Here is a 19,263-nt window from a genome sequence, read left to right as displayed (position 1 = left end):
TCGAGATGTGATTTCTCTCTCGCATGCGAGATTCGAGATGTGATTTCTCTCTCGCAAAATAATCGATAATTTCTTTCAGAGCTCGCCAGAGCTCATCTAAAGAATAGGTGTGTGACTGCAGGAGTACGGTCTTCAATTTTTGAAGTTTTTAGATTAAAACTGTATTTCTACTAATTATGGAGCCCTATGACATGATTGTCAACCAACCTGTGGTAATCGATAATGTGAGTGTTTGATTGTGTAGGATTAAATGGAGACAAACTCTCATTGTCGTTCTGCAAATGTGTCAAACTCTAAGTCAGGCCATATTGTCGGCCGTAAACTTTGTCGACTTTTCTACATATTTGGATATAATATCATATATTATAAGTATATTATAGAATAAAATTAATTATACTACATATTTTTTTTCTATTCCTATATTAATACCATATCAGTTTTATTGTAAAATTGAGATATTTTCATTGAATGCGAATGCGTTCTGCAATTTAAAATCGATAATGACATTATGAAAAAAATTTTTCTTATTTAGGGTTCTGGTGTTATCAAGGCTGGTTTCGCAGGTGACCAATTACCAAAATGCAGGTTTTCAAATTAGTAAGTCCATTAATCTGTACTAGTTCATTAAAATTCATAGTGAAACTCTCTTTGTTTAGAGGTTAATGACAGGTGGCGACTTCAAGCTTGTCATTCGAAGAGTAGCAAATTTTCATAGTCTTAGGCAGTACTTATATTGTAAGAGTTTTCTGTTAAGCATACTTTAGACTGTTATAAATTAAAATGTTATCACTCTTATAGACTCATGTTAGTATTTTAATATTTTATCATTTCAATTTCTTACAGTATTGGAAGACCAAAGCATGTACGTGTTATGGCTGGAGCTTTGGAAGGAGATCTTTTTGTGGGCCCAATAGCAGAGGAACATCGTGGTCTATTATCTATACGTTATCCAATGGAACATGGTGTTGTCACAGATTGGAACGATATGGAAAGAATCTGGACTTATGTTTATAGTAAAGATCAATTAGCAACTTGTTGTGAAGAACATCCAGTTTTATTAACAGAGGCACCACTTAATCCCAGAAAAAATCGTGAAAAAGCTGCAGAAATATTTTTTGAATCATTTAATGCCCCGGCTCTATTTGTTTCTATGCAAGCTGTACTTAGTTTGTAAGTGAGAAATTTATAATGCAGTTATATAATTTTTGAAATATTTGTATGATTTTTTCTTTTTATTCATGTATAATAGATATGCCACAGGAAGAACTACGGGAGTAGTTTTAGATGCTGGAGATGGTGTAACGCATGCAGTACCTATTTATGAAGGTTTTGCTATGCCTCACAGTATAATGAGGGTAGACATAGCAGGTCGAGATGTTACAAGACATTTACGACTACTGCTACGTAAGGAGGGTATAAATTTTAAAACCACAGCCGAATTTGAAATTGTTAGAACAATTAAAGAACGATCTTGCTACTTGGCAAGTAATCCGCAAAAGGAGGAAACGATTGAAACTGAGAAATTTCAATATGTTTTACCTGATGGAAGTCATTTAGAGGTAATAAAATTATTTATTTTGTTAGCATTATAAATTACTTTATATCATAGTAATATATTCTTTTAAAATAGATTGGTCCAGCCAGATTTAGAGCTCCTGAAGTGCTCTTTAGACCAGATCTAATTGGAGAAGAGTGTGAAGGAATTCACGAAGTACTAATGTTCTCGATTCAAAAATCAGATTTAGATTTGAGAAAAGTATTGTTACAAAATATTGTATTATCTGGAGGATCCACGCTGTTTCGTGTATGTACAAATTAATATGTATATATAGGAAGTAAATGGTAACATGATGTATGTGTGTGTGTTAATTATAACAAATTGCATATTTTTTTCAGGGTTTTGGTGATAGACTATTGTCAGAAATTCGTAAAATGGCATCAAAAGATATAAAGATCAGGGTAAGTTTTTTAAGATAATTACTATTATTATAAAATATAGTTAAAGCTTAATTTTTAAGTATTTAGTGACATAACATAGTTACACAATATATTATGTATGACAGATATCAGCTCCCCAAGAACGTCTATACAGTACTTGGATTGGAGGATCTATTTTGGCCTCTTTAGATACATTTAAGAAAATGTGGGTTAGTAAAAGAGAGTATGATGAAGATGGTATTAGAGCAATTCATCGTAAAACATTCTGAACATAATTTAGAAAACTTACAGGTAATATATGAAATAATTTTAAGTAAAATACAAATAATGGCACACTCGAAACAAACAAACCTATTTATCATGTTATTCATACTTTCACAAACTTTTGTTGTCCTTGTTTTTTCTTTTCACACAATTTGTGTGCAAAATATATTTCAAGGGATTGAGAAATCTATCTGGGTATAAGTATGGTAGACAAGATAAAGCATAAAATTTTTTTAAATGCTCAATACATCTTATGTGAAACATGAGTTTTTAATAGTGTATTCTCAAGGAGAAATCACATCATCTTAATATCAAAATAATATTTTCTGATCCCTTAGAAATGTAAATAAAGGTATATCTGGTCACACATGAATATAAAAGATATTAAATAACATTTATTTGAAATGTTATGTTTCAATTTTGATAACTTATATATTTGTTTTCTATTATACTTTTTGTCACTAGTTTTTTCAATGCAGTAGTAAAAAAGTGCTTTAACTGATCTATTTCGTATGAGATCAACTTATGTATTTTCATGTGCAGTAAAAGTTTTGCAGTAAAATATTTGTAAATATGTATGCTTTCATAAAATAAATCTACAGTCTTTACAAATACATATTTCTCTGTCAACTTTTGTAATCACATATTATTGTTATCTATTGTGCTGCTTCGTACAAAAAAGAAGTAATTTTTGCTAATAAAGTATCACTTCACAATGGTAATGTATCATTTAAGAAAAAGTAATTATTAACTTCAGTTTTATGTGTGAAAAAATAAGATGTACATTGTATCGTACGCTTCAACTGTGATACAAGTAAATAATCAGGATTGATTTAAATTTCTTATGAGAAAAAATATACATTATAAATGAATTAGAAGCATGTAATTAATCTAGAAAATTAAATAATTGATTTAGCCTCATTTACAGCAACGCTAAGATGTATCAATGCTATATGTAATATGGCTTTTATTGACGTATTATTATTATATCATTATATGTGGTCTTATTATGAATGATATTGAAGTGAATAATGCAAAGCCTAAAATAAACATACAAAAGTGACATTCCATTTAATTGATGAACATTGTGACGTGTTATACTAACAGTATTGCGTATAATTAATATTTATAATATTTATACTATTTCTTTTTTTTATCTAAAAGTTTTCAAATATTTAACTTATGTACTTTTATTTAAAATAAATATAATTAGAAGAAAAATGGATATTGCATAATTAATAATAAAATAATATGAAGTACCCTACACTATGCTTCAATAAGTTTATTTGCAACAACTGTTATAAAAATAAATATCTTTTGCTATATTAATTTAAATATAAGAGAAATTTACAGTTTCACTTTTCTTAATTATATTTTAAGTGAATTTAAATGTTTTACAAATTGTAATAAATAAGTTATATGAAAGAAAATACTTTTCCATATATCAAACAATTATGTAAACTTAAAAAGTATTAGATTTTTATATAAATTTTAATTTTATCTAAAACCTAAATTACGTCGCCTATAAAATTGTTCTTCGTGTATAACAGGAATTCCAGTTATCATACATATTAAATTATCAATTAATTCGCCAATAAATGTATAGCAATATAAACATCCAACTAATATACCACCAAGATGACCAATAAATGAAGAATTTGGTACTAAAAGATGTATCAATCCTAGCTCAACCCAAACTGCTATTTTACTTGGTACTCTTAAGCCACCAATATCATGAGATCTATCATGTTCTTCGCAGATAGTTATCACTTTTAATGCAAATAGTACAGAAGAAAAACCAATTGCACACATCGTGTAATACCCATAATCTCCTGTGAATTGCGTGAGTATATATGCCAGAGAGACATACATAGCACTACATCCAAATGATAATGATGCAAGTAATAATACAAAATTGGTTGATCCATACATAAGTTCCAAGTATGAGCCTTTTAGTATAAAAGATACCATGTTATAATAAAGATGCATATCTGATCCATGTTCGAAATTTGATACTATAAAAGAGCGCCAATCACGGTATTTAAATAATTTTACTGCTGATATACATGCATCTTCTGCATTCCATGGAACTTTTATTAGACCTGTATAAAGTAGAGCCTAAAATGATTAAGCATATATTAATAATTAAATACATTTGAGATATAAATACATGTAATATATATAAAAATTTATAGTTTTACCTGTAGTATCACACCTATTAAGGTAGTCGGGGGTATCCTATCAACACCAAAATTTATAGCCTGCATACATAATAAATACAAGCCATATTGTAGGCCTTGTTGACGTCTTTGAACAGGTCTCATGATAATCGATGATCAAAGATTACACTGCTTGATGATATTGCTTCTTTAAATGGGTTTAAACTAACCTTTAAATTTTTATATTTTATAACATGTTGCAATATATTTTCTGCCATCATTCGCAAATATGGTTATAGCATACATATATAATACAGTTCTACCAATATTCGCACAAAATATATCTTTCTAATAGCTTTTACCCGCCTGTTGAAAATATTTAAATTTTCAAATTGTCAGATACATTGTCAATATAATCAATCAAAAAAGTATTCAAAATAGTTGATAAGTTTTGATAGACTGAGTAATATGTAAAATTAATATATGTGATAAGATCAGTATTATTTCATATTATTATAAACATGTAAACAACGCAAAAATACCATAAAACGTATTGGATGCATTTAATGCATTTAAAGTAGCTATCATCTGGATTTTATTTAAAATTATCTAAATCAAGTATCTTATAAAAAATATTGTATATTTATAAAAAGAATTGGAATTGATATTAGTAATAATTGGAAAGTGTATTAGTAGTGATGTCAACGCCATCGTCAGCTTGGACACCCTGATAGAAATCTTTGATTCTTTATATAAAGAATGATATATTTGAGCGGTCTCCTAATTAATTGTTTAAAAAATGGCTGTAGCATTGTGTAAACTATCACGATTCTCGAGAAGTTATAAATATTTAAAGCATTATGATAATTCTAATATAAATAATCGTTCGTCGTTGCTTTGTACAGTAGCTCAGCAACCAAAATCAAGAAATTTATTAAAAATCGGAATTATAGGTGCAACTATTGGTGTTGTAGCAGGAACAGGTTATTCTTTCTATAAAATTAGTGAAAAAAGAAAAAATTTAGCTTTAGATGGAACGTATGTAAATCCAACCCAAATATTAAAACATAAACCACCTATTACACCATCTAGAAAGGTATTTTTAATACTCTACGTTTTCATTAAGATAAATAAATGTAGATGGCTGTTAATAAAAGTTATAATTTCTTCTGTATAACTTCATTTTATTCTTAGGTCACTTTTCCTATAAATACAACTGGACTGAAACTTACATTGTATCAATATCAAACATGTCCCTTTTGCTGTAAAGTAAGTAATCGTATATAGTTAAAAAGTATATTATATTATTAATCGGTAAAATTTTTAGTTATTTTTATTTTTAAGTTAAATACATGCATAATTTTTATTACAATAATACAATTTTTATAAAATTGGGTTTAGGTTAGGGCTTTTTTAGATTATTATGGAATATCTTATGACGTGGTCGAGGTGGATCCAGTATTGCGACGAGAAATTTCTTGGTCTTCTTACAAAAAAGTACCAATACTTCTTGTTCAAGTAAAAGATGGTTATCAACCCTTGAATGACAGTTCAATGATTATATCATTACTGTCGTCTTATATGCAAGACAAATATCAAAATATCTCAGAATTGGTAGAATATTATCCAAACATAGCTATGCATGACGATAAAGGAAAATTTAAATATGAAATTATGAATAAATATTTCCTTATGTACAATAAAATGCCTTCTGAGGATATTTCAATGAATGCTATAATGTAAGTAAAATGTTGGACATGTATTTTATGTGTATAGTTTTTTAAAATCTTTTATGGAAAACATTTCATATAGATAACCTTTCATCTAATGACTTTTCAATTAATGAATATTAAAAATTATATGAAAAGTCATCTGTAAAAAGTATTATAAATATCCCTTTTTTTTATATGTATATTTTACTATTTCATTAGAGAAGAACGTAAATGGAGACAGTGGACAGATGATGTATTAGTTCATACTCTTTCACCAAATGTATATAGAACATTGAATGAAGCATATGAAACTTTTGAATGGTTTTCTGAAGTAAGCACATTTACTTATTTAAAAATATATTCTAAAATAATAAATATAATTAAAATTTTAATCCAGGTTGGTCAGTGGAAAGAATATTTCCCATTATGGGAAAAAATGTTAATAATTAATGTAGGAGCATGTGCTATGTGGTTGATAGCAAAACGTTTAAAAAAAAGACACAGACTAAAGGAAGATGTTCGCCAATCATTATATGATGAAGTAAATAAGTGGTTAAAAGAAATTCATGTCAATGGAACTCCATTTAGGGGTGGTCATAATCCAGACCTTTCAGATCTTGCAGTATATGGTGTTTTAAAAAGTATTGAAGGATGTTCTGCTTTTAAAGACTTATTAAAAAATACAAAGTTGTCTAAATGGTATAATGCCATGAATGAAAGAGTTCATACATATGCTGGAAGTACTCTTGTAAATGGTTAATTTATTCATTATAGAGTTCTGTAATTTAATTTAATTTTTGTTCAAAAAGAAAATGTAGTATGGTATTAAAATAATTGTAAAGTGATCTATGAATTTATAAAGATTAACTTTATTTTATTTCTTGCATAATTACAAAGTTAATCAATAAATAATTTTAACTGTTTATTTATGGGCTATTTACTTTATACAGCACATGGCAATTGACGGTATGTTAACTTAAAACCTTTGTTTTGTGCATCATTTAATTCATTATCATTTGTAACAACATAAAGTACAAATGGTTTTAAAGTAGCTGAAATATTAATAAAATAAATATAGTAATTTTATTTCAATATTATATACAATGCAGAATATATCAAAATATATTTCTAATATAATTACCAATATATTTAATATAACTATCAATATATTTAAACGAGATTGAGATGTATATACATACATGTTTTAGTTGTAAAAGCATTCCCACAAAAACGTTCTGTATTATCAGGAATACCATTTTCACTGGGGTTTGGTATAATAACAAAGTCATCAGTACAATTCAATCCAGATTCTGCTACTGCAGAAGTACCTATGATAACAATTCAATATTATTTATATATTTTATTATATTATATTTGCATTTAATTTACCTATTATAGTTGGATCTAAAGTACTTGTATCTCCGGAAATAGAAAATGAATTTATATCACTTTGCGACCATTGAATACTACAATAACCTAAAGCCATTCTAATGCAAATACCATAATTTAAATTAACCATTTCTCTAGTTCCCACCTCAGGTGCTGAAATATTTTATATTTTTGTATAATATATCAGATATGCTTGAAAAAATTACTGATTTTTGTACTTACATCTTGAATTCACAGTTGTACCATAGTTGAAACTTGTTACAGTATCAGATGTTGATTTATAATACTGTAAACATCCATTAGGAGCTAAAATATACCATATAATATTTCCAATTATTTTCAAATATTTTAATAATTTTATTAGGAATAGAAAATTATGAAATTTCTTTTTGTACCTCTCCATAAAGAATCACATGCTATTTGTTGTATTCTTATATTCCAACGACGATCAAATGCATAATCTGCATTTGTTCCTATAGAAATTGTAATTGGGGATGCTTCATTAAAATCTGCATATACTGTAAAATATATGAATTATAATTATTTATTATTTTTATAATTTCAAGTTACTTTTATGATAGTTATACCATGTTGATTAGAATTTTCTCCACATATACGAGGTACTGATGATGCTGCTCCAGTTATTAAAAACAAATCATAATCGCATGTTCCATTTAAATTAGGTTGGGAAAAACTAAAATCTATAAAATCTAAACGTATCTGTAAACATAATAGATTTTTCATAACGATACACATATTAAAATTATATTAAAAATAAATTATATTTACATCAATACCTGACATATGCCAGAATTACATTTATTTATTGTTATTGTACAACGTTCTCCTCCTTTATAAGTAGTAGGATAGCCTGGATTAATGAAGTATGTATTATTTATATTTGTAGTAGACCCACATGTCTTTTGAACTGTAAAAAAAGCAGTATAAGTAATATTTATATATTTGTATATAATAATATAATGTATTCTTGATTTATATTATATACATTGTATATAATATATAATATACTTACAAACACAACAAATGCCAAGACCATTTGCACATGTACCAGATGGTGTTCCACCATAGTTATAACATTCTCGCCGTGTAAAGCATGTGCCATTAAGCGAATTACTTGCTAGACATTGAGAGTTTGCAAATCGTATAACACTGAAGAATGGAAAAACTGTACAAAAGTATATAATTACTTATAAATATTATATTTTTAAAAACTTATCAAATTATAGACCCAATAAATAGAAGAATATGAGATAAGACTTACATTTTTTCTGACGGATCATATAAGGATTATACGATATTTTTTCCAAAACTTCATTAGTCATTAGAGTATTATTGTGATCAAAAAATTGACCAGTTACAAAAGAGAATATAACAAATAATACAGCTAACATTATACTGAACATCTCTAAAAGAATATCTGACTTCTCTGCATTCTGTAGAACTAGTAACGGTCTTTGTTTGCTTGGGCTCTCGGAGTAATTAGCAAGTTCTTGAACATGCCAATTGGATACCGTATAATGCAATATAACTGTAAAATGAAAATGTATTATGTGTAATTTTAATACAGTTTTTATCTAAAAAAACTTTTTACTTTATATTAATAATATACATATTTAATTAAATACATAATTTTTTACAATTAAAATAATTATTTTTGTTTTTATATTAATATTAATATTAATATTTAACGACCTACTTCATATGACTTTCGAAGTTGTTCCGTTAATACAAAGTGAATATATACAATTATATGTTTTACTATAGTCTTTTTTTATACATCTTAAAAATTCTTAACAGTAATAAAATCAATAGTTATCTAACATATCATAAAATGATATAAATTCTTAAAATATTTTGTCATATACAAAAAATGTATGATTGTAATTTTTCATGTATTTATTTATTTTTATAATTTAACTGTTTGATGTTTGTGAAGTTCTGCAAAATGGACAATGACCATGTCTTAGTAATGCCAATTCATAATCATCTGAATGAAATAACTGAAAAATAAAGAATATTATTTACAAAAATAGATACAAATTACATGCATTAAATAATCTAATATATTACTTACTTTTAAACAAGATTTACATAATGTTACTTGAAGATCTGGTAAAAGATTTCTAAAATATTTTGTTTTGAATGGTTTTGGCCATTTGACTATTAAAACGGTTGAGGGATCCATACTTTTTAGTACACTTCGTCCAACAATAACCGTGGAATCGTCTGTCTTCTCCTAAAAAAAGATTACATCATAGGTTATTAGTAACAAACCAGATTTAAGTCAACTTAATAAATATCTAAAAAATGATTTATTATACCTCGTATTTTATTAAACGCGCTGTAAAAAGGTCTGTTTCATTGGAAAATATAGTAAGTTGATCTTCTGTTGATATACTTGATAATGACAATGGTTCTTCTATTAATTTTTCTGCTTCTTGGTCAGTAATTCCTTCCTCTAATTCAAACTCGACTAACGGTAGAATTTCTACAACAGTACACTATTATTGATATTACTGATATAGTAAGATTAATTAAAATGTATAAATTCATAGAAAGTTTGACAATATTATCATTTACCAAACATAACAAATGAGTATTGGAATTTTAGGCCACATTGTATACATTTGCTACCAATACTATAATCTACTGGTAACAGTGGATTAAATGTTGAACACTTATAGCATAATGGTAGTAGTTCTTCAGGATCTCTGTACGGATAAGCTCTTGCAGCTAAAGTAGAAGTTTCAACTTGTGCAAGAAGGTTTTTAGAAATTTTCATTGAACGTAATTGTTCAAGTAACTGCATAACTAGTTTGTTGGCACCTAACAAACGAGCTTGCTTGATGAGAGTATACATTATTTTAAGTTTGGATACACCTTCTAATTGAATGCTTTGTGTTTTTAAAAGTAAATATCTTGAAATGTTAAATAATGCTTCTGGCATTAAAGATGTGAATGGTTCATCCTTAAATAAAATAATACTTCATTAAAAATCATTCTAAAATTCATCAAAGATTTATCTTACCAAATATTTATGTATTTCATGATATGCATAGTAGACGTCAGCTTTATTATAATAAGATAAATACATAGTTTTTATTTCTTCCGTATTTTTTAACAAATTAAGACTAAGCTGAGATAAAAGCCAATAAAAATAACAGGCATCACGATATCTTTTCTCAGCTATGGCATTGTCGGCTAAGCTCGTGAGCACACTAACTGATTCTTCAGGTTGACCAGCCATTTGAAAAGCTATACAAAAAATATACAATAAAAATTGATTAATTGAATTGACATATACTATTAAATTAATTAATTAAAAATGCCATCACCTTCTTGTGCTTCAGAGAAACGGCCAGTTTCTGCTAACCATCTAGCATATGGACCATATACTCGTGATTTTAATTTGGGATTTCTTTCTGCAAGTTCAAAAGCTTCAGGCCAAGCTTGTGCATCAATAAGTACATCTGCTACATCAGGATCATCACCTAATCTACTAAAAATCTCAGCTGCACCATGAGTAGCTCCCAACTGTTTCAATATTTTAGCAATCAAAGATAAATTATCTCTATCTGATTTATCCAGTTGTCTGCCAACTTTTATGAGCATATCAATCCATCCATACTCGGCAATGATATTAATAGCACGTTGTGTATCACCCGCGGAAAAGAACATTTCCGCTGCTGCACGTGGTTCACCTAAACTCTTTGCCCATTCCGCTCGTCGACGTAATAAAATAGTACGATCCTGAGATTTAAATAAATAAAAGAAATTAAATTAAAATATTTATTAAAGAAAATTATACAGTAATAAAACATAATTTTTAATTACCTGAGTATTGCCACTTGCTATAAATTCTTGAGCAATATCAAACATACGTAAATCGGAATACATATCACGAGCATACTGCTGTAAACCTGCTTTCTGATATAATTTTGCTGCATCTCGTAACCTACCCATAGCTGCAGCAGCTATAGCCATACATGCTTCTTGACCCCATTCACCAGATTTTAATTTTTCTTCTACTTCTGATACAACTTCTATATATCTTAGGTTTTTTATACGAGCAAAAGCAGAATAGGCTATATTTAACTCTAAATTATCTAAAGCAGCAATTCCTAATGCTCGCCAATCTGATTCAGCAACACCAAGACATGCTACTTCATAAGCTTCTTTAAAAAGTCCAATGTCTAAATATTGATACATGAACAATGAGAGAGGTACCTGAATAAAATATTAATATGAAATAAATATTTAAATGTAAATTAGTGTGATATATAAATGAAATAAATGCTATATTTTATACCTCTAAAATAATAACAGCAGAACCATTTAAGCAATATAATTTTGATCCATTGTGACCAACAACGAATCCTGAAAATTTTTGCCGATATTCCGAAAAATTAGCTACTTTAATTGCAAGATAGTTGCTACCAGAAAAACACATTATATCTTCAGAAGCACTATTATACGCAACACTTGTAACATCTTGGAAATCCTGTAATTTTTCTTCTGTGTATAAATCAAATATGGAAAGAACTCCAGTTTCACTAACAACTGCCATTTTTTCTTTAAGAGAACTGATATCCAAGCATCTTACTGATCCTTCTACTTTTGCCAAATGTGCAGGGAATGGATTATCCAAATAGATCTTAATTACATGTCCTGTCTTTAAACCTAGTAGTGACATATTTTTTTGATAGTTATATTAGTATATTAAGTTATATTTTACTTTAGTAAACTTACCTGTAATTAAGCATTCTTGTCCTGCTGGTCCCCCTACTACTTTTATATAAGTTATAAGATCATCAAGAATCCATTCTCTTTCAACAATACCAGTGAAAGATAGACATTGTAATCGCCTTTCCAAGCATAAAACTAAATGATTGGTTGTAATAACTAATAAGTTACAATTAATTGTTTGATTAAGTTTTTCGCGTATACGATAATGCATTCCCTCACTACTTCCAGATGGTTCATAAATTATTACTCTTTCAGGTAATTGAACAGCAAGTCTATTTCTATATACAGCAATACGACATACCTAAAAAAAGAAAACAATATTTTTACATTTTTAAACTTCATAAAAAATAAAAAATTAAAATATTACAATGTTTATATATGTGATTCATACCAAATCTTTGCACTTAATACGGACTTTTTGATTTGTTACTAAATGTTGTATTATAACATCAGTCATATTTTCTCTGTAAGCATATCTATCTTCATACAATCCATGTACAATATTCCATGATAATTGTAAATAAGTTATTGTTCCATCTTGACAACCAAGTGCCTAACAAAAAATTATTTAAATTATTATAATTATTAAAATTATTAAAACAGGATATAGATGACCATTTATTATTCTTTTTATAAAAATGTAATAAAAAAGTATCTTACAATATGTGAAGAAGATGGATGAACTGCACAGCTCCAAACCCACGAAGAAAATGTATTGCCAACAACAGCAAGTTGTATACCATCGTGAGTCATTAAAAGACATTGTTTATTACTACCAGAAACAAGAATATATTGACCATCAGGAAAATATGTAACTTTTAAAGGAGTAAAGTGTACTGTTCTTTCTTTTCCAACGGCTTTTCCATTAATCGTGTAAAATGAAATGACTCCATTCCATTCAGCAATGCACAAGATGTCTGCTGTATCATCTCTATAAAATAATCAGATTACTTTTTTATTTTATATTACGTATTCTATTAGTACATACAATTACATAATATAATGATACCGCAAAGGATTCCATGCTAAGCTCCAGATAGGTACACCGCTTTGTCTTTCAATACGTGTTTTTTCTTCCCCATTCTAAATATATAATTATAAAATAGAATATATTATTTGTATATAAAAACAATAAAATAATAGAAAATAATTAACCTTATTTCTGATAGATACATATCCACTTGCTACGCCAATAGCTAAATATTGTCCATCCAAAGTCCACGCGCAACAATTAACTCTTCCTCCTGATTTATGTTTTTGTACCGCTTTTTGTTCAGCTGACCAAAATGCAATATCAGAAAGAGAACAACTAAGTAACTGATGTGATACAGGATTAAATTGCATTGCCTGAACAGCTTCATTATGCCTATATATTTTATATTAAAATAATATTATCATGCAACTTTGATAATTCTTATAAATAAAATATTACAAATAAAACAAGACTTACGAATACTTCAATATTCCTTCTAATTTGAATGTCCATATAATAACACTTTTATCTGCACTACCTGATGCAAATCTTCTGCCATCTTTTGCATAACATACACAATATACTGTATCTTTGTGACCTATAATAATTATAGATTACATTTTATTAAAAATACAAGCAATATAAAATACAAAATCATATCTTATAATATGTACTGAATATTATTACCTTTTAGTGGTTGTACTAAAGCACCACCAGTTGTTTCATAGACTAGCACTTGATGTCCTGCAGCAACGACTAATTGTGTGCCATCAGGATTAAAACATAAATCATATATACTGTAAAAAATTTTAATTCATATTAAAAATGTATGCATTAAATAATTTATAAAATACATTATATAATTTTAATAAATATCTACCATTGTTCTTGTTTATCTTGAACTTTATCAACCCATGCTGGCTGTCCCCTCATTATATAACAATGTACAGAAATATTTGATAATAATTGCAATAATGTTATCTATTCAACGCATTCAACAATATAGAACAATGTAGGATTTGTTTTGAAACTGTTTGGTTTCCACGGTAACATAAATTTCAATATGGAAGAAAATGCATAAAATGAATATTCCAAAGAGAGGTAGTCTTCCGATTCGTATTTGATCTATTTTAAATGAAAATTACCATTTAATATCAATTTATTTGTTCTTATCAATTAACTATGTGTGAATTAATTGAAACAAAAAGAAATATATATAAGTTAGCGTAATTTAAAAATATATTCTATGTCTTTGTGAAAATGAACATTTATATTTTTATTTTCTGGATTCGTTGAAAAAAGTATCAATCGATATTATATCTCTCTGTCGATATAACAGTATTATCTATTCTGAACTTTTATTGGCCGATATTATAGAGGAATTTGCTTCGTACTATTTGTATTAACGAGAAAGTAGTAAGATTCTTCACTTAACTTCATTAGGATCGAAGGAAACGAAAGGTAAATGTTATACGACGTGAATTTAGCAAAATCATAAATATCTGTCCATGTGACATTAGTTGGGGGAACGTCTCCGAATGCGGTAAATCGTGTTGTCAAAGATCATAAGTTTCTGTCTATTTTGTTCCCCCTGTGACTAGATTTGAATAAAGAATCATTTGTATGTCTTCTTTTATCGCAGTCAAACGTCTAGTTTAACATGATCAAATTATTTTCGTTGAAACAAGCGAAAAAAGATGGCGAATCACCAAAGGCTGGGACCCAGAAAAAGGCATCAGCAGCTCAGCTGAGAATAACGAAAGGTTCGATTCGGCGCAATACCATATCTATTGTTCTTAAGAAATAATTATAATTGTTAAATGTAAAAATATTTATTCCCCCTTTTTTTTTACAGATATAAACGAACTTAATCTACCAAAAACATGTGGTACAGAGTTTCCCGATCCCGATGATTTACTGAGTTTTAAATTAATTATTTGTCCAGATGAGGTACGTAGAATTTAAAAAAAGAAATATATTTTATAATTGCACTAAATCATATAGTATAATAGTAGTGACAATAACAACAATTACAATAACAATAGAAGGGAAAGATAGTACCATCTTTATGTAATTTAGTGTTACTGTTATATCTATTGCCTCTGCATTGTAATCTGCATTCACTTATTTTCCAGGGATTTTATAGAGGTGGTAGATTTGTATTCAGTTTTAAAGTTGGACCAAATTATCCTCACGAACCACCTAAAGTTAAATGTGAAACTCAGGTTTATCATCCTAATATTGACTTGGATGGCAATGTATGTCTCAATATCTTAAGAGAAGACTGGAAACCGGTTCTCACAATTAATTCTATTGTTTATGGACTTCAGTACCTTTTTCTAGTATGATTTTGACATTTCATAATTTTTTATTAATTTAATGTATTATATATAATTAAAAAGAAAGCGAGAGAGAGAGAGAGAGAGAGAGAGAGAAAGAGAGAGAAAGAGAGAGAAGATAAACATAAACCAGTTATAAAGTGAATGAAATTAATAATAATATTATTGTAGGAACCCAATCCAGAAGATCCCCTTAATAAAGATGCTGCAGAAGTATTACAAAATAATAGAAGAGTATTCGAACAAAATGTAGCAAAAGCTATGAGAGGAGGATATGTAGGATCATTTTGTTTTGAACGATGTCTCAAGTGATACAGTATCCTGTCATTGTTGCTGTATACATTTCTTTAGGGACTCACTTTGGGAAAAATATCCTGACATACAGGGCGAAAATAGGACAACGAGTCCTATCACTTGCGTGATCACTTTATACACATTTATTTTCTTTATGTTTTGCCAGGCCTATATACGTCAGTTTCATCAAATACTTTATATTTTTCATTAATAAACCTCTTAAAATGTTTAATACATAAGTTTCCTTATTTAAATAAAATGAAGATACGTTTTGGCCATGGCATCATTTAGTGAAATTGGAATGCAACTGAAGAATGATAGATCAATTATAGTGAGCATTCCACTGATAAAATAGGTGTTGCTGACTAATTGATATTGAATTCTGAGTGGACCTTAGTCATTAGGTATACAAAACTTTTAACTATATTTGTTTTTTACCATCGCCATTTTCAATTTATGTATCATAATTTCATATCTCATTATTAGTATATGAAATTACCAGCAGCACCTATTAAGTTTTTCTGCAGTTCTTAATTACATATATATAATTTAATTTAAATAATGACTGAGGTGGAATGTAAGGCTGTTATAGAAAAACAGATATTTTATTTGGTTTGGCAAAGATTGCACATATAAAAGACATCAATTGCCATTTTTTGTCAATGGAGGACGTAAGAATTGTAATATTTGTATGCATAAACATGTTCCATTTATATGCAATAAGAAATAATAGATAAAAAAAATTTCCAATTACTATATAAGTAGACAATTGTAATTTCATAAAATTACTGAACAATTGCAAGGCATGATCTTTTATATCAATTGTTCATTCGAATGCCAAAGGCTTTTTAAAAATATATTCTAACTTCAAAGATATGTACATAAAAAATAAATAATGTTATATGCATTTTTGAAATTTCGAAAAATATAAATAAAGATGAGATAATTTAAATAAATAAATTATCTTTATAATTATCATATATAAAAATATCATGCCATAACAATCTGTATTTACATATGTATGTATCCTCATAAGAATATTTCTCATAAAAATGTTTTACGTCCTCGAAATTGCGATCTTTTTAAATTTCATACCAAACCATAAAATGTTCTTTAATTTTAATGAATTAATTAATTTTTAGTTGTTTTCATTTTTTTTTTTAATGACAATTCGTTATCTTTATATACACGCGATATTAAAGAATATATTATAAAAGAAATCAAAATTTTTAATTTGTAATTTTAAAATTATAATAAAATGAACAAATTTGTTTAAAAATTGGTTAATAATTTACTTTTTCGTGAAAAAAGAAATAATTTAGATTCTAATTCTGATAGATCAACGTGATCACTTATAAGACAACATTAACAAATTGAAGTATTCACGACATAAAAAATAATAAAAATTGATAAACGAATAGGTAAATAAATGATAATTACATATATATTAAATTTAGAGTTAAATAATAAATTTTTTCTTACCTTGAGTTACAATAATGTTTTTAAAAAATCATGTCTTTACTAATTAATACACATTTTTATACAATATTTATATAAATTAAGGTATTTTATTGTTTTGTTAGGAGTTTTGTAGGAACTACAAATTTATATGTATGGAATGATATTTTCTTTTGCAATAGATAACTTTTTTCCTTGTATTCATTACTAATTTGTTATATTGTAGTACAATAAGTGTAAAACTTATTAACTAAAAAATAACAGCTTTTTTTTTAGTCCTTTGTTATATTTTTCAATAAAGATTTAGTGTATATTATCATTTCGAGGCACTTTTTTATATTTTCCTTCAATCAACAAAATCAGTCAAATTTTTATAATACTATTAAAATTTGCTATAATAATAATAATTAGAAGATTTATTACATTAATTTAATCAGGAATAATTGTTACTTGAAATATCTTTAAAAAATTAGATAATATTAAAAGAAGATATATATGCAATATATATTATACATATATAATATATGTAAAGATTCTTTTAATTTTTGTATATTTATGTCTCAAAAAAACAATCTTTAAATAGCATAGACTGAAATAAGAAGAGATATTAAAATATATAATATGCATTTTCAATTTATCTCAATATAATAAATATTTTTATACATGAAAATAAACATGTGAATAAGCATTATCAAAATTAAACATATAACTTTATTTAAGAGTTATATGTATTTATCATTTTGTTGTTAGTATAAAAATTATTAGAGCAATGAATAAATCTCTCTCTCTTTCTCTCTCTCTCTCTCTCTCTCTCTCTCTCTCTCTCTCTCTCTCTCTCTCTCTCTCTCTCTCTCTCTCTCTCTCTCTCTCTCTCTCTCTCTCTCTCTCTCTCATACCATCGTTGTATTTTAGACTCAGCATATATTAAAAATGTTTACTATTTACAATTCATATTTTATTTATTATATGGACAAGAAATCAATATAATTTGCTTTTAAATCTTTTTGGATGTAGCAATCATTCTATTTGTATTATAAATGTTAATTTTTATTTGTATGCATATGTTATATTTTATAAATGAGATTTTTATTTCAAAGTTTCATTTTAAATCTGAATTTGTATAGGTAAAAAAGGATAAACAAACGATTCAAGAAAATAAAGTTGCACTCAGTAATCACTTATTTATGGTCAAGGATTGCTGTAGAAACTTATGCATAATAAATTTGTAGTGATATTGTATTTGTTAGTTAGAGAGTTATCACTATACTATTTATGTGAAGTTGTTGACTTTAATCTTTTTTTATGTTAAATAAGTGTTACTATCTAATCAAATCTAAATGCAGTGTATGGTGATGTGCTGCTATTTACTTTACAAAAGCTTGTCTGAATTAGATGTACTTTCTTAATAAAATGATCACATGAAAAAATAAAACTATGATATTAATTTAAATTATCTTCAATTATTACAAATTTTATATGAAGAGTGAATATGTTAATCCATTTAATAAATAATAATAGTTAGATAAAAGAACATAAATTTCTCTTGAAATAACTTTTAATGACCAATTAATGATTATAATTGTTACTTTATTTTATACTGCAGTATTAAAGATTTTTGTTATATTATTAAAAATATAGCATAAGAAGAAACCTTCCTTTAGTCAAAATTATTTAAATTCAATATAAAGATTGGCATTTTTTTGAAGTTATCACTCATGATTAATAAATTCATCAATTTGCAATATTATAATTTTTTACTATATTCATCACTATAACTTCCTATTTATTAAGTATTAACAATGATTTAACTTGGTATTTAATTTGAAAAGTCTAGAATAAATTGTATAATGAGATATATATATAATTTGTTGTCACTGTTTTTTTTACAGGCAATCCAAATGACATTATAAATAGTACTATATTTATATTTCAATATTTACTGATGGGTTTATCATATTTAATAGCTTTGG

At 27.0% G+C, this 19,263-nt stretch overlaps 6 protein-coding genes across 9 annotated transcripts; 3 read left to right on the top strand and 3 right to left on the bottom strand.

Annotated features, from left to right (window-relative positions):
• The first annotated feature begins 64 nt into the window (after positions 1 to 64).
• LOC124422450 (actin-related protein 1) lies at positions 65 to 2,816 on the top strand. 2 transcript variants are annotated; one of them, XM_046958897.1, is made up of 7 exons: positions 65 to 224; positions 533 to 597; positions 844 to 1,170; positions 1,250 to 1,559; positions 1,631 to 1,804; positions 1,897 to 1,959; positions 2,064 to 2,816. In XM_046958897.1, exons 1-7 carry the CDS (start codon positions 177 to 179, stop codon positions 2,205 to 2,207), a joined length of 1,131 nt encoding a protein of 376 aa, XP_046814853.1. In that variant the 5' UTR covers positions 65 to 176; the 3' UTR covers positions 2,208 to 2,816. The 2 variants fall into 2 exon arrangements, with proteins under 2 accessions (XP_046814853.1, XP_046814854.1); XM_046958898.1 differs by lacking the exons at positions 65 to 224; positions 533 to 597 and adding an exon at positions 611 to 735.
• Positions 2,817 to 3,469: 653 nt separating this feature from the next.
• Positions 3,470 to 4,700, bottom strand: LOC124422452 (rhomboid-related protein 4-like). Its single transcript, XM_046958900.1, has 2 exons — positions 4,404 to 4,700; positions 3,470 to 4,320 (listed from the first exon to the last, which is right to left on the bottom strand). The coding sequence occupies exons 1-2, from the start codon at positions 4,524 to 4,526 to the stop codon at positions 3,700 to 3,702; spliced, it is 744 nt and encodes a 247-aa protein (XP_046814856.1). The 5' UTR covers positions 4,527 to 4,700; the 3' UTR covers positions 3,470 to 3,699.
• Positions 4,701 to 4,902: 202 nt separating this feature from the next.
• LOC124422449 (prostaglandin E synthase 2) lies at positions 4,903 to 6,949 on the top strand. Its single transcript, XM_046958896.1, has 5 exons — positions 4,903 to 5,457; positions 5,556 to 5,630; positions 5,763 to 6,100; positions 6,293 to 6,404; positions 6,471 to 6,949. Exons 1-5 carry the CDS (start codon positions 5,161 to 5,163, stop codon positions 6,831 to 6,833), a joined length of 1,185 nt encoding a protein of 394 aa, XP_046814852.1. The 5' UTR covers positions 4,903 to 5,160; the 3' UTR covers positions 6,834 to 6,949.
• LOC124422849 lies at positions 6,921 to 9,311 on the bottom strand. Its single transcript, XM_046959783.1, has 10 exons — positions 9,305 to 9,311; positions 8,745 to 9,011; positions 8,496 to 8,669; positions 8,260 to 8,390; positions 8,050 to 8,182; positions 7,858 to 7,980; positions 7,685 to 7,768; positions 7,463 to 7,615; positions 7,273 to 7,401; positions 6,921 to 7,125 (listed from the first exon to the last, which is right to left on the bottom strand). The coding sequence occupies exons 1-10, from the start codon at positions 9,309 to 9,311 to the stop codon at positions 7,016 to 7,018; spliced, it is 1,311 nt and encodes a 436-aa protein (XP_046815739.1). The 3' UTR covers positions 6,921 to 7,015.
• Positions 8,877 to 15,332, bottom strand: LOC124422440 (intraflagellar transport protein 122 homolog). Of its 3 annotated transcripts, none has more exons than XM_046958856.1 (18): positions 15,264 to 15,332; positions 14,083 to 14,327; positions 13,890 to 13,999; positions 13,680 to 13,800; positions 13,385 to 13,595; positions 13,239 to 13,312; positions 12,890 to 13,160; positions 12,621 to 12,782; positions 12,233 to 12,530; positions 11,793 to 12,163; positions 11,318 to 11,710; positions 10,819 to 11,233; positions 10,512 to 10,738; positions 10,064 to 10,451; positions 9,805 to 9,971; positions 9,558 to 9,719; positions 9,180 to 9,483; positions 8,877 to 9,011 (listed from the first exon to the last, which is right to left on the bottom strand). In XM_046958856.1, the coding sequence occupies exons 2-17, from the start codon at positions 14,133 to 14,135 to the stop codon at positions 9,397 to 9,399; spliced, it is 3,510 nt and encodes a 1,169-aa protein (XP_046814812.1). In that variant the 5' UTR covers positions 14,136 to 14,327; positions 15,264 to 15,332; the 3' UTR covers positions 8,877 to 9,011; positions 9,180 to 9,396. The 3 variants fall into 3 exon arrangements, with proteins under 3 accessions (XP_046814812.1, XP_046814811.1, XP_046814813.1); XM_046958855.1 differs by lacking the exon at positions 15,264 to 15,332 and adding an exon at positions 14,597 to 14,651; XM_046958857.1 differs by lacking the exon at positions 15,264 to 15,332 and adding an exon at positions 14,348 to 14,556 and having other exon boundaries at positions 14,083 to 14,232.
• On the top strand, positions 14,711 to 16,069 carry LOC124422453 (NEDD8-conjugating enzyme Ubc12). The gene is made up of 4 exons (XM_046958901.1): positions 14,711 to 14,965; positions 15,058 to 15,152; positions 15,338 to 15,544; positions 15,713 to 16,069. The coding sequence occupies exons 1-4, from the start codon at positions 14,863 to 14,865 to the stop codon at positions 15,851 to 15,853; spliced, it is 546 nt and encodes a 181-aa protein (XP_046814857.1). The 5' UTR covers positions 14,711 to 14,862; the 3' UTR covers positions 15,854 to 16,069.
• The last annotated feature ends 3,194 nt before the right edge of the window (positions 16,070 to 19,263 follow it).

This window comes from Vespa crabro, chromosome 3, assembly GCF_910589235.1.
Source record: "Vespa crabro chromosome 3, iyVesCrab1.2, whole genome shotgun sequence".
NCBI classification, from domain to species: Eukaryota; Metazoa; Arthropoda; class Insecta; order Hymenoptera; family Vespidae; genus Vespa; species Vespa crabro.
The sequence above is the reverse complement of the archived record's forward strand: the minus strand, read 5'-3'. Positions and strand labels throughout refer to the sequence as shown.

Excerpts from the sequence above, each read along its gene's own strand:
- LOC124422450 (XM_046958897.1), top strand. The coding sequence starts at position 177 with ATGGAGCCCTATGACATGATTGTCAACCAACCTGTGGTAATCGATAAT. Across the intron at positions 1,171-1,249 it reads ATGCAAGCTGTACTTAGTTT|ATATGCCACAGGAAGAACTA; the intron begins GTAAGTGAGAAA and ends CATGTATAATAG. Across the intron at positions 1,805-1,896 it reads GAGGATCCACGCTGTTTCGT|GGTTTTGGTGATAGACTATT; the intron begins GTATGTACAAAT and ends TATTTTTTTCAG.
- LOC124422453 (XM_046958901.1), top strand. The coding sequence starts at position 14,863 with ATGATCAAATTATTTTCGTTGAAACAAGCGAAAAAAGATGGCGAATCA. Across the intron at positions 15,153-15,337 it reads TAATTATTTGTCCAGATGAG|GGATTTTATAGAGGTGGTAG; the intron begins GTACGTAGAATT and ends CTTATTTTCCAG. Across the intron at positions 15,545-15,712 it reads GACTTCAGTACCTTTTTCTA|GAACCCAATCCAGAAGATCC; the intron begins GTATGATTTTGA and ends ATATTATTGTAG.
- LOC124422440 (XM_046958856.1), bottom strand. The coding sequence starts at position 14,135 with ATGAGGGGACAGCCAGCATGGGTTGATAAAGTTCAAGATAAACAAGAA. Across the intron at positions 12,531-12,620 it reads GTATTAAGTGCAAAGATTTG|GTATGTCGTATTGCTGTATA; the intron begins GTATGAATCACA and ends TTCTTTTTTTAG. Across the intron at positions 12,164-12,232 it reads ACAAGAATGCTTAATTACAG|GTTTAAAGACAGGACATGTA; the intron begins GTAAGTTTACTA and ends TGTCACTACTAG.
- LOC124422449 (XM_046958896.1), top strand. The coding sequence starts at position 5,161 with ATGGCTGTAGCATTGTGTAAACTATCACGATTCTCGAGAAGTTATAAA. Across the intron at positions 5,631-5,762 it reads CATGTCCCTTTTGCTGTAAA|GTTAGGGCTTTTTTAGATTA; the intron begins GTAAGTAATCGT and ends AATTGGGTTTAG. Across the intron at positions 6,405-6,470 it reads CTTTTGAATGGTTTTCTGAA|GTTGGTCAGTGGAAAGAATA; the intron begins GTAAGCACATTT and ends ATTTTAATCCAG.
- LOC124422849 (XM_046959783.1), bottom strand. Across the intron at positions 8,391-8,495 it reads TCTTGGCATTTGTTGTGTTT|TTCAAAAGACATGTGGGTCT; the intron begins GTAAGTATATTA and ends CTTTTTTTACAG. Across the intron at positions 7,402-7,462 it reads TTTAGATCCAACTATAATAG|GTACTTCTGCAGTAGCAGAA; the intron begins GTAAATTAAATG and ends TTGTTATCATAG.
- LOC124422452 (XM_046958900.1), bottom strand. The coding sequence starts at position 4,526 with ATGAGACCTGTTCAAAGACGTCAACAAGGCCTACAATATGGCTTGTAT. Across the intron at positions 4,321-4,403 it reads TAATAGGTGTGATACTACAG|GCTCTACTTTATACAGGTCT; the intron begins GTAAAACTATAA and ends TAATCATTTTAG.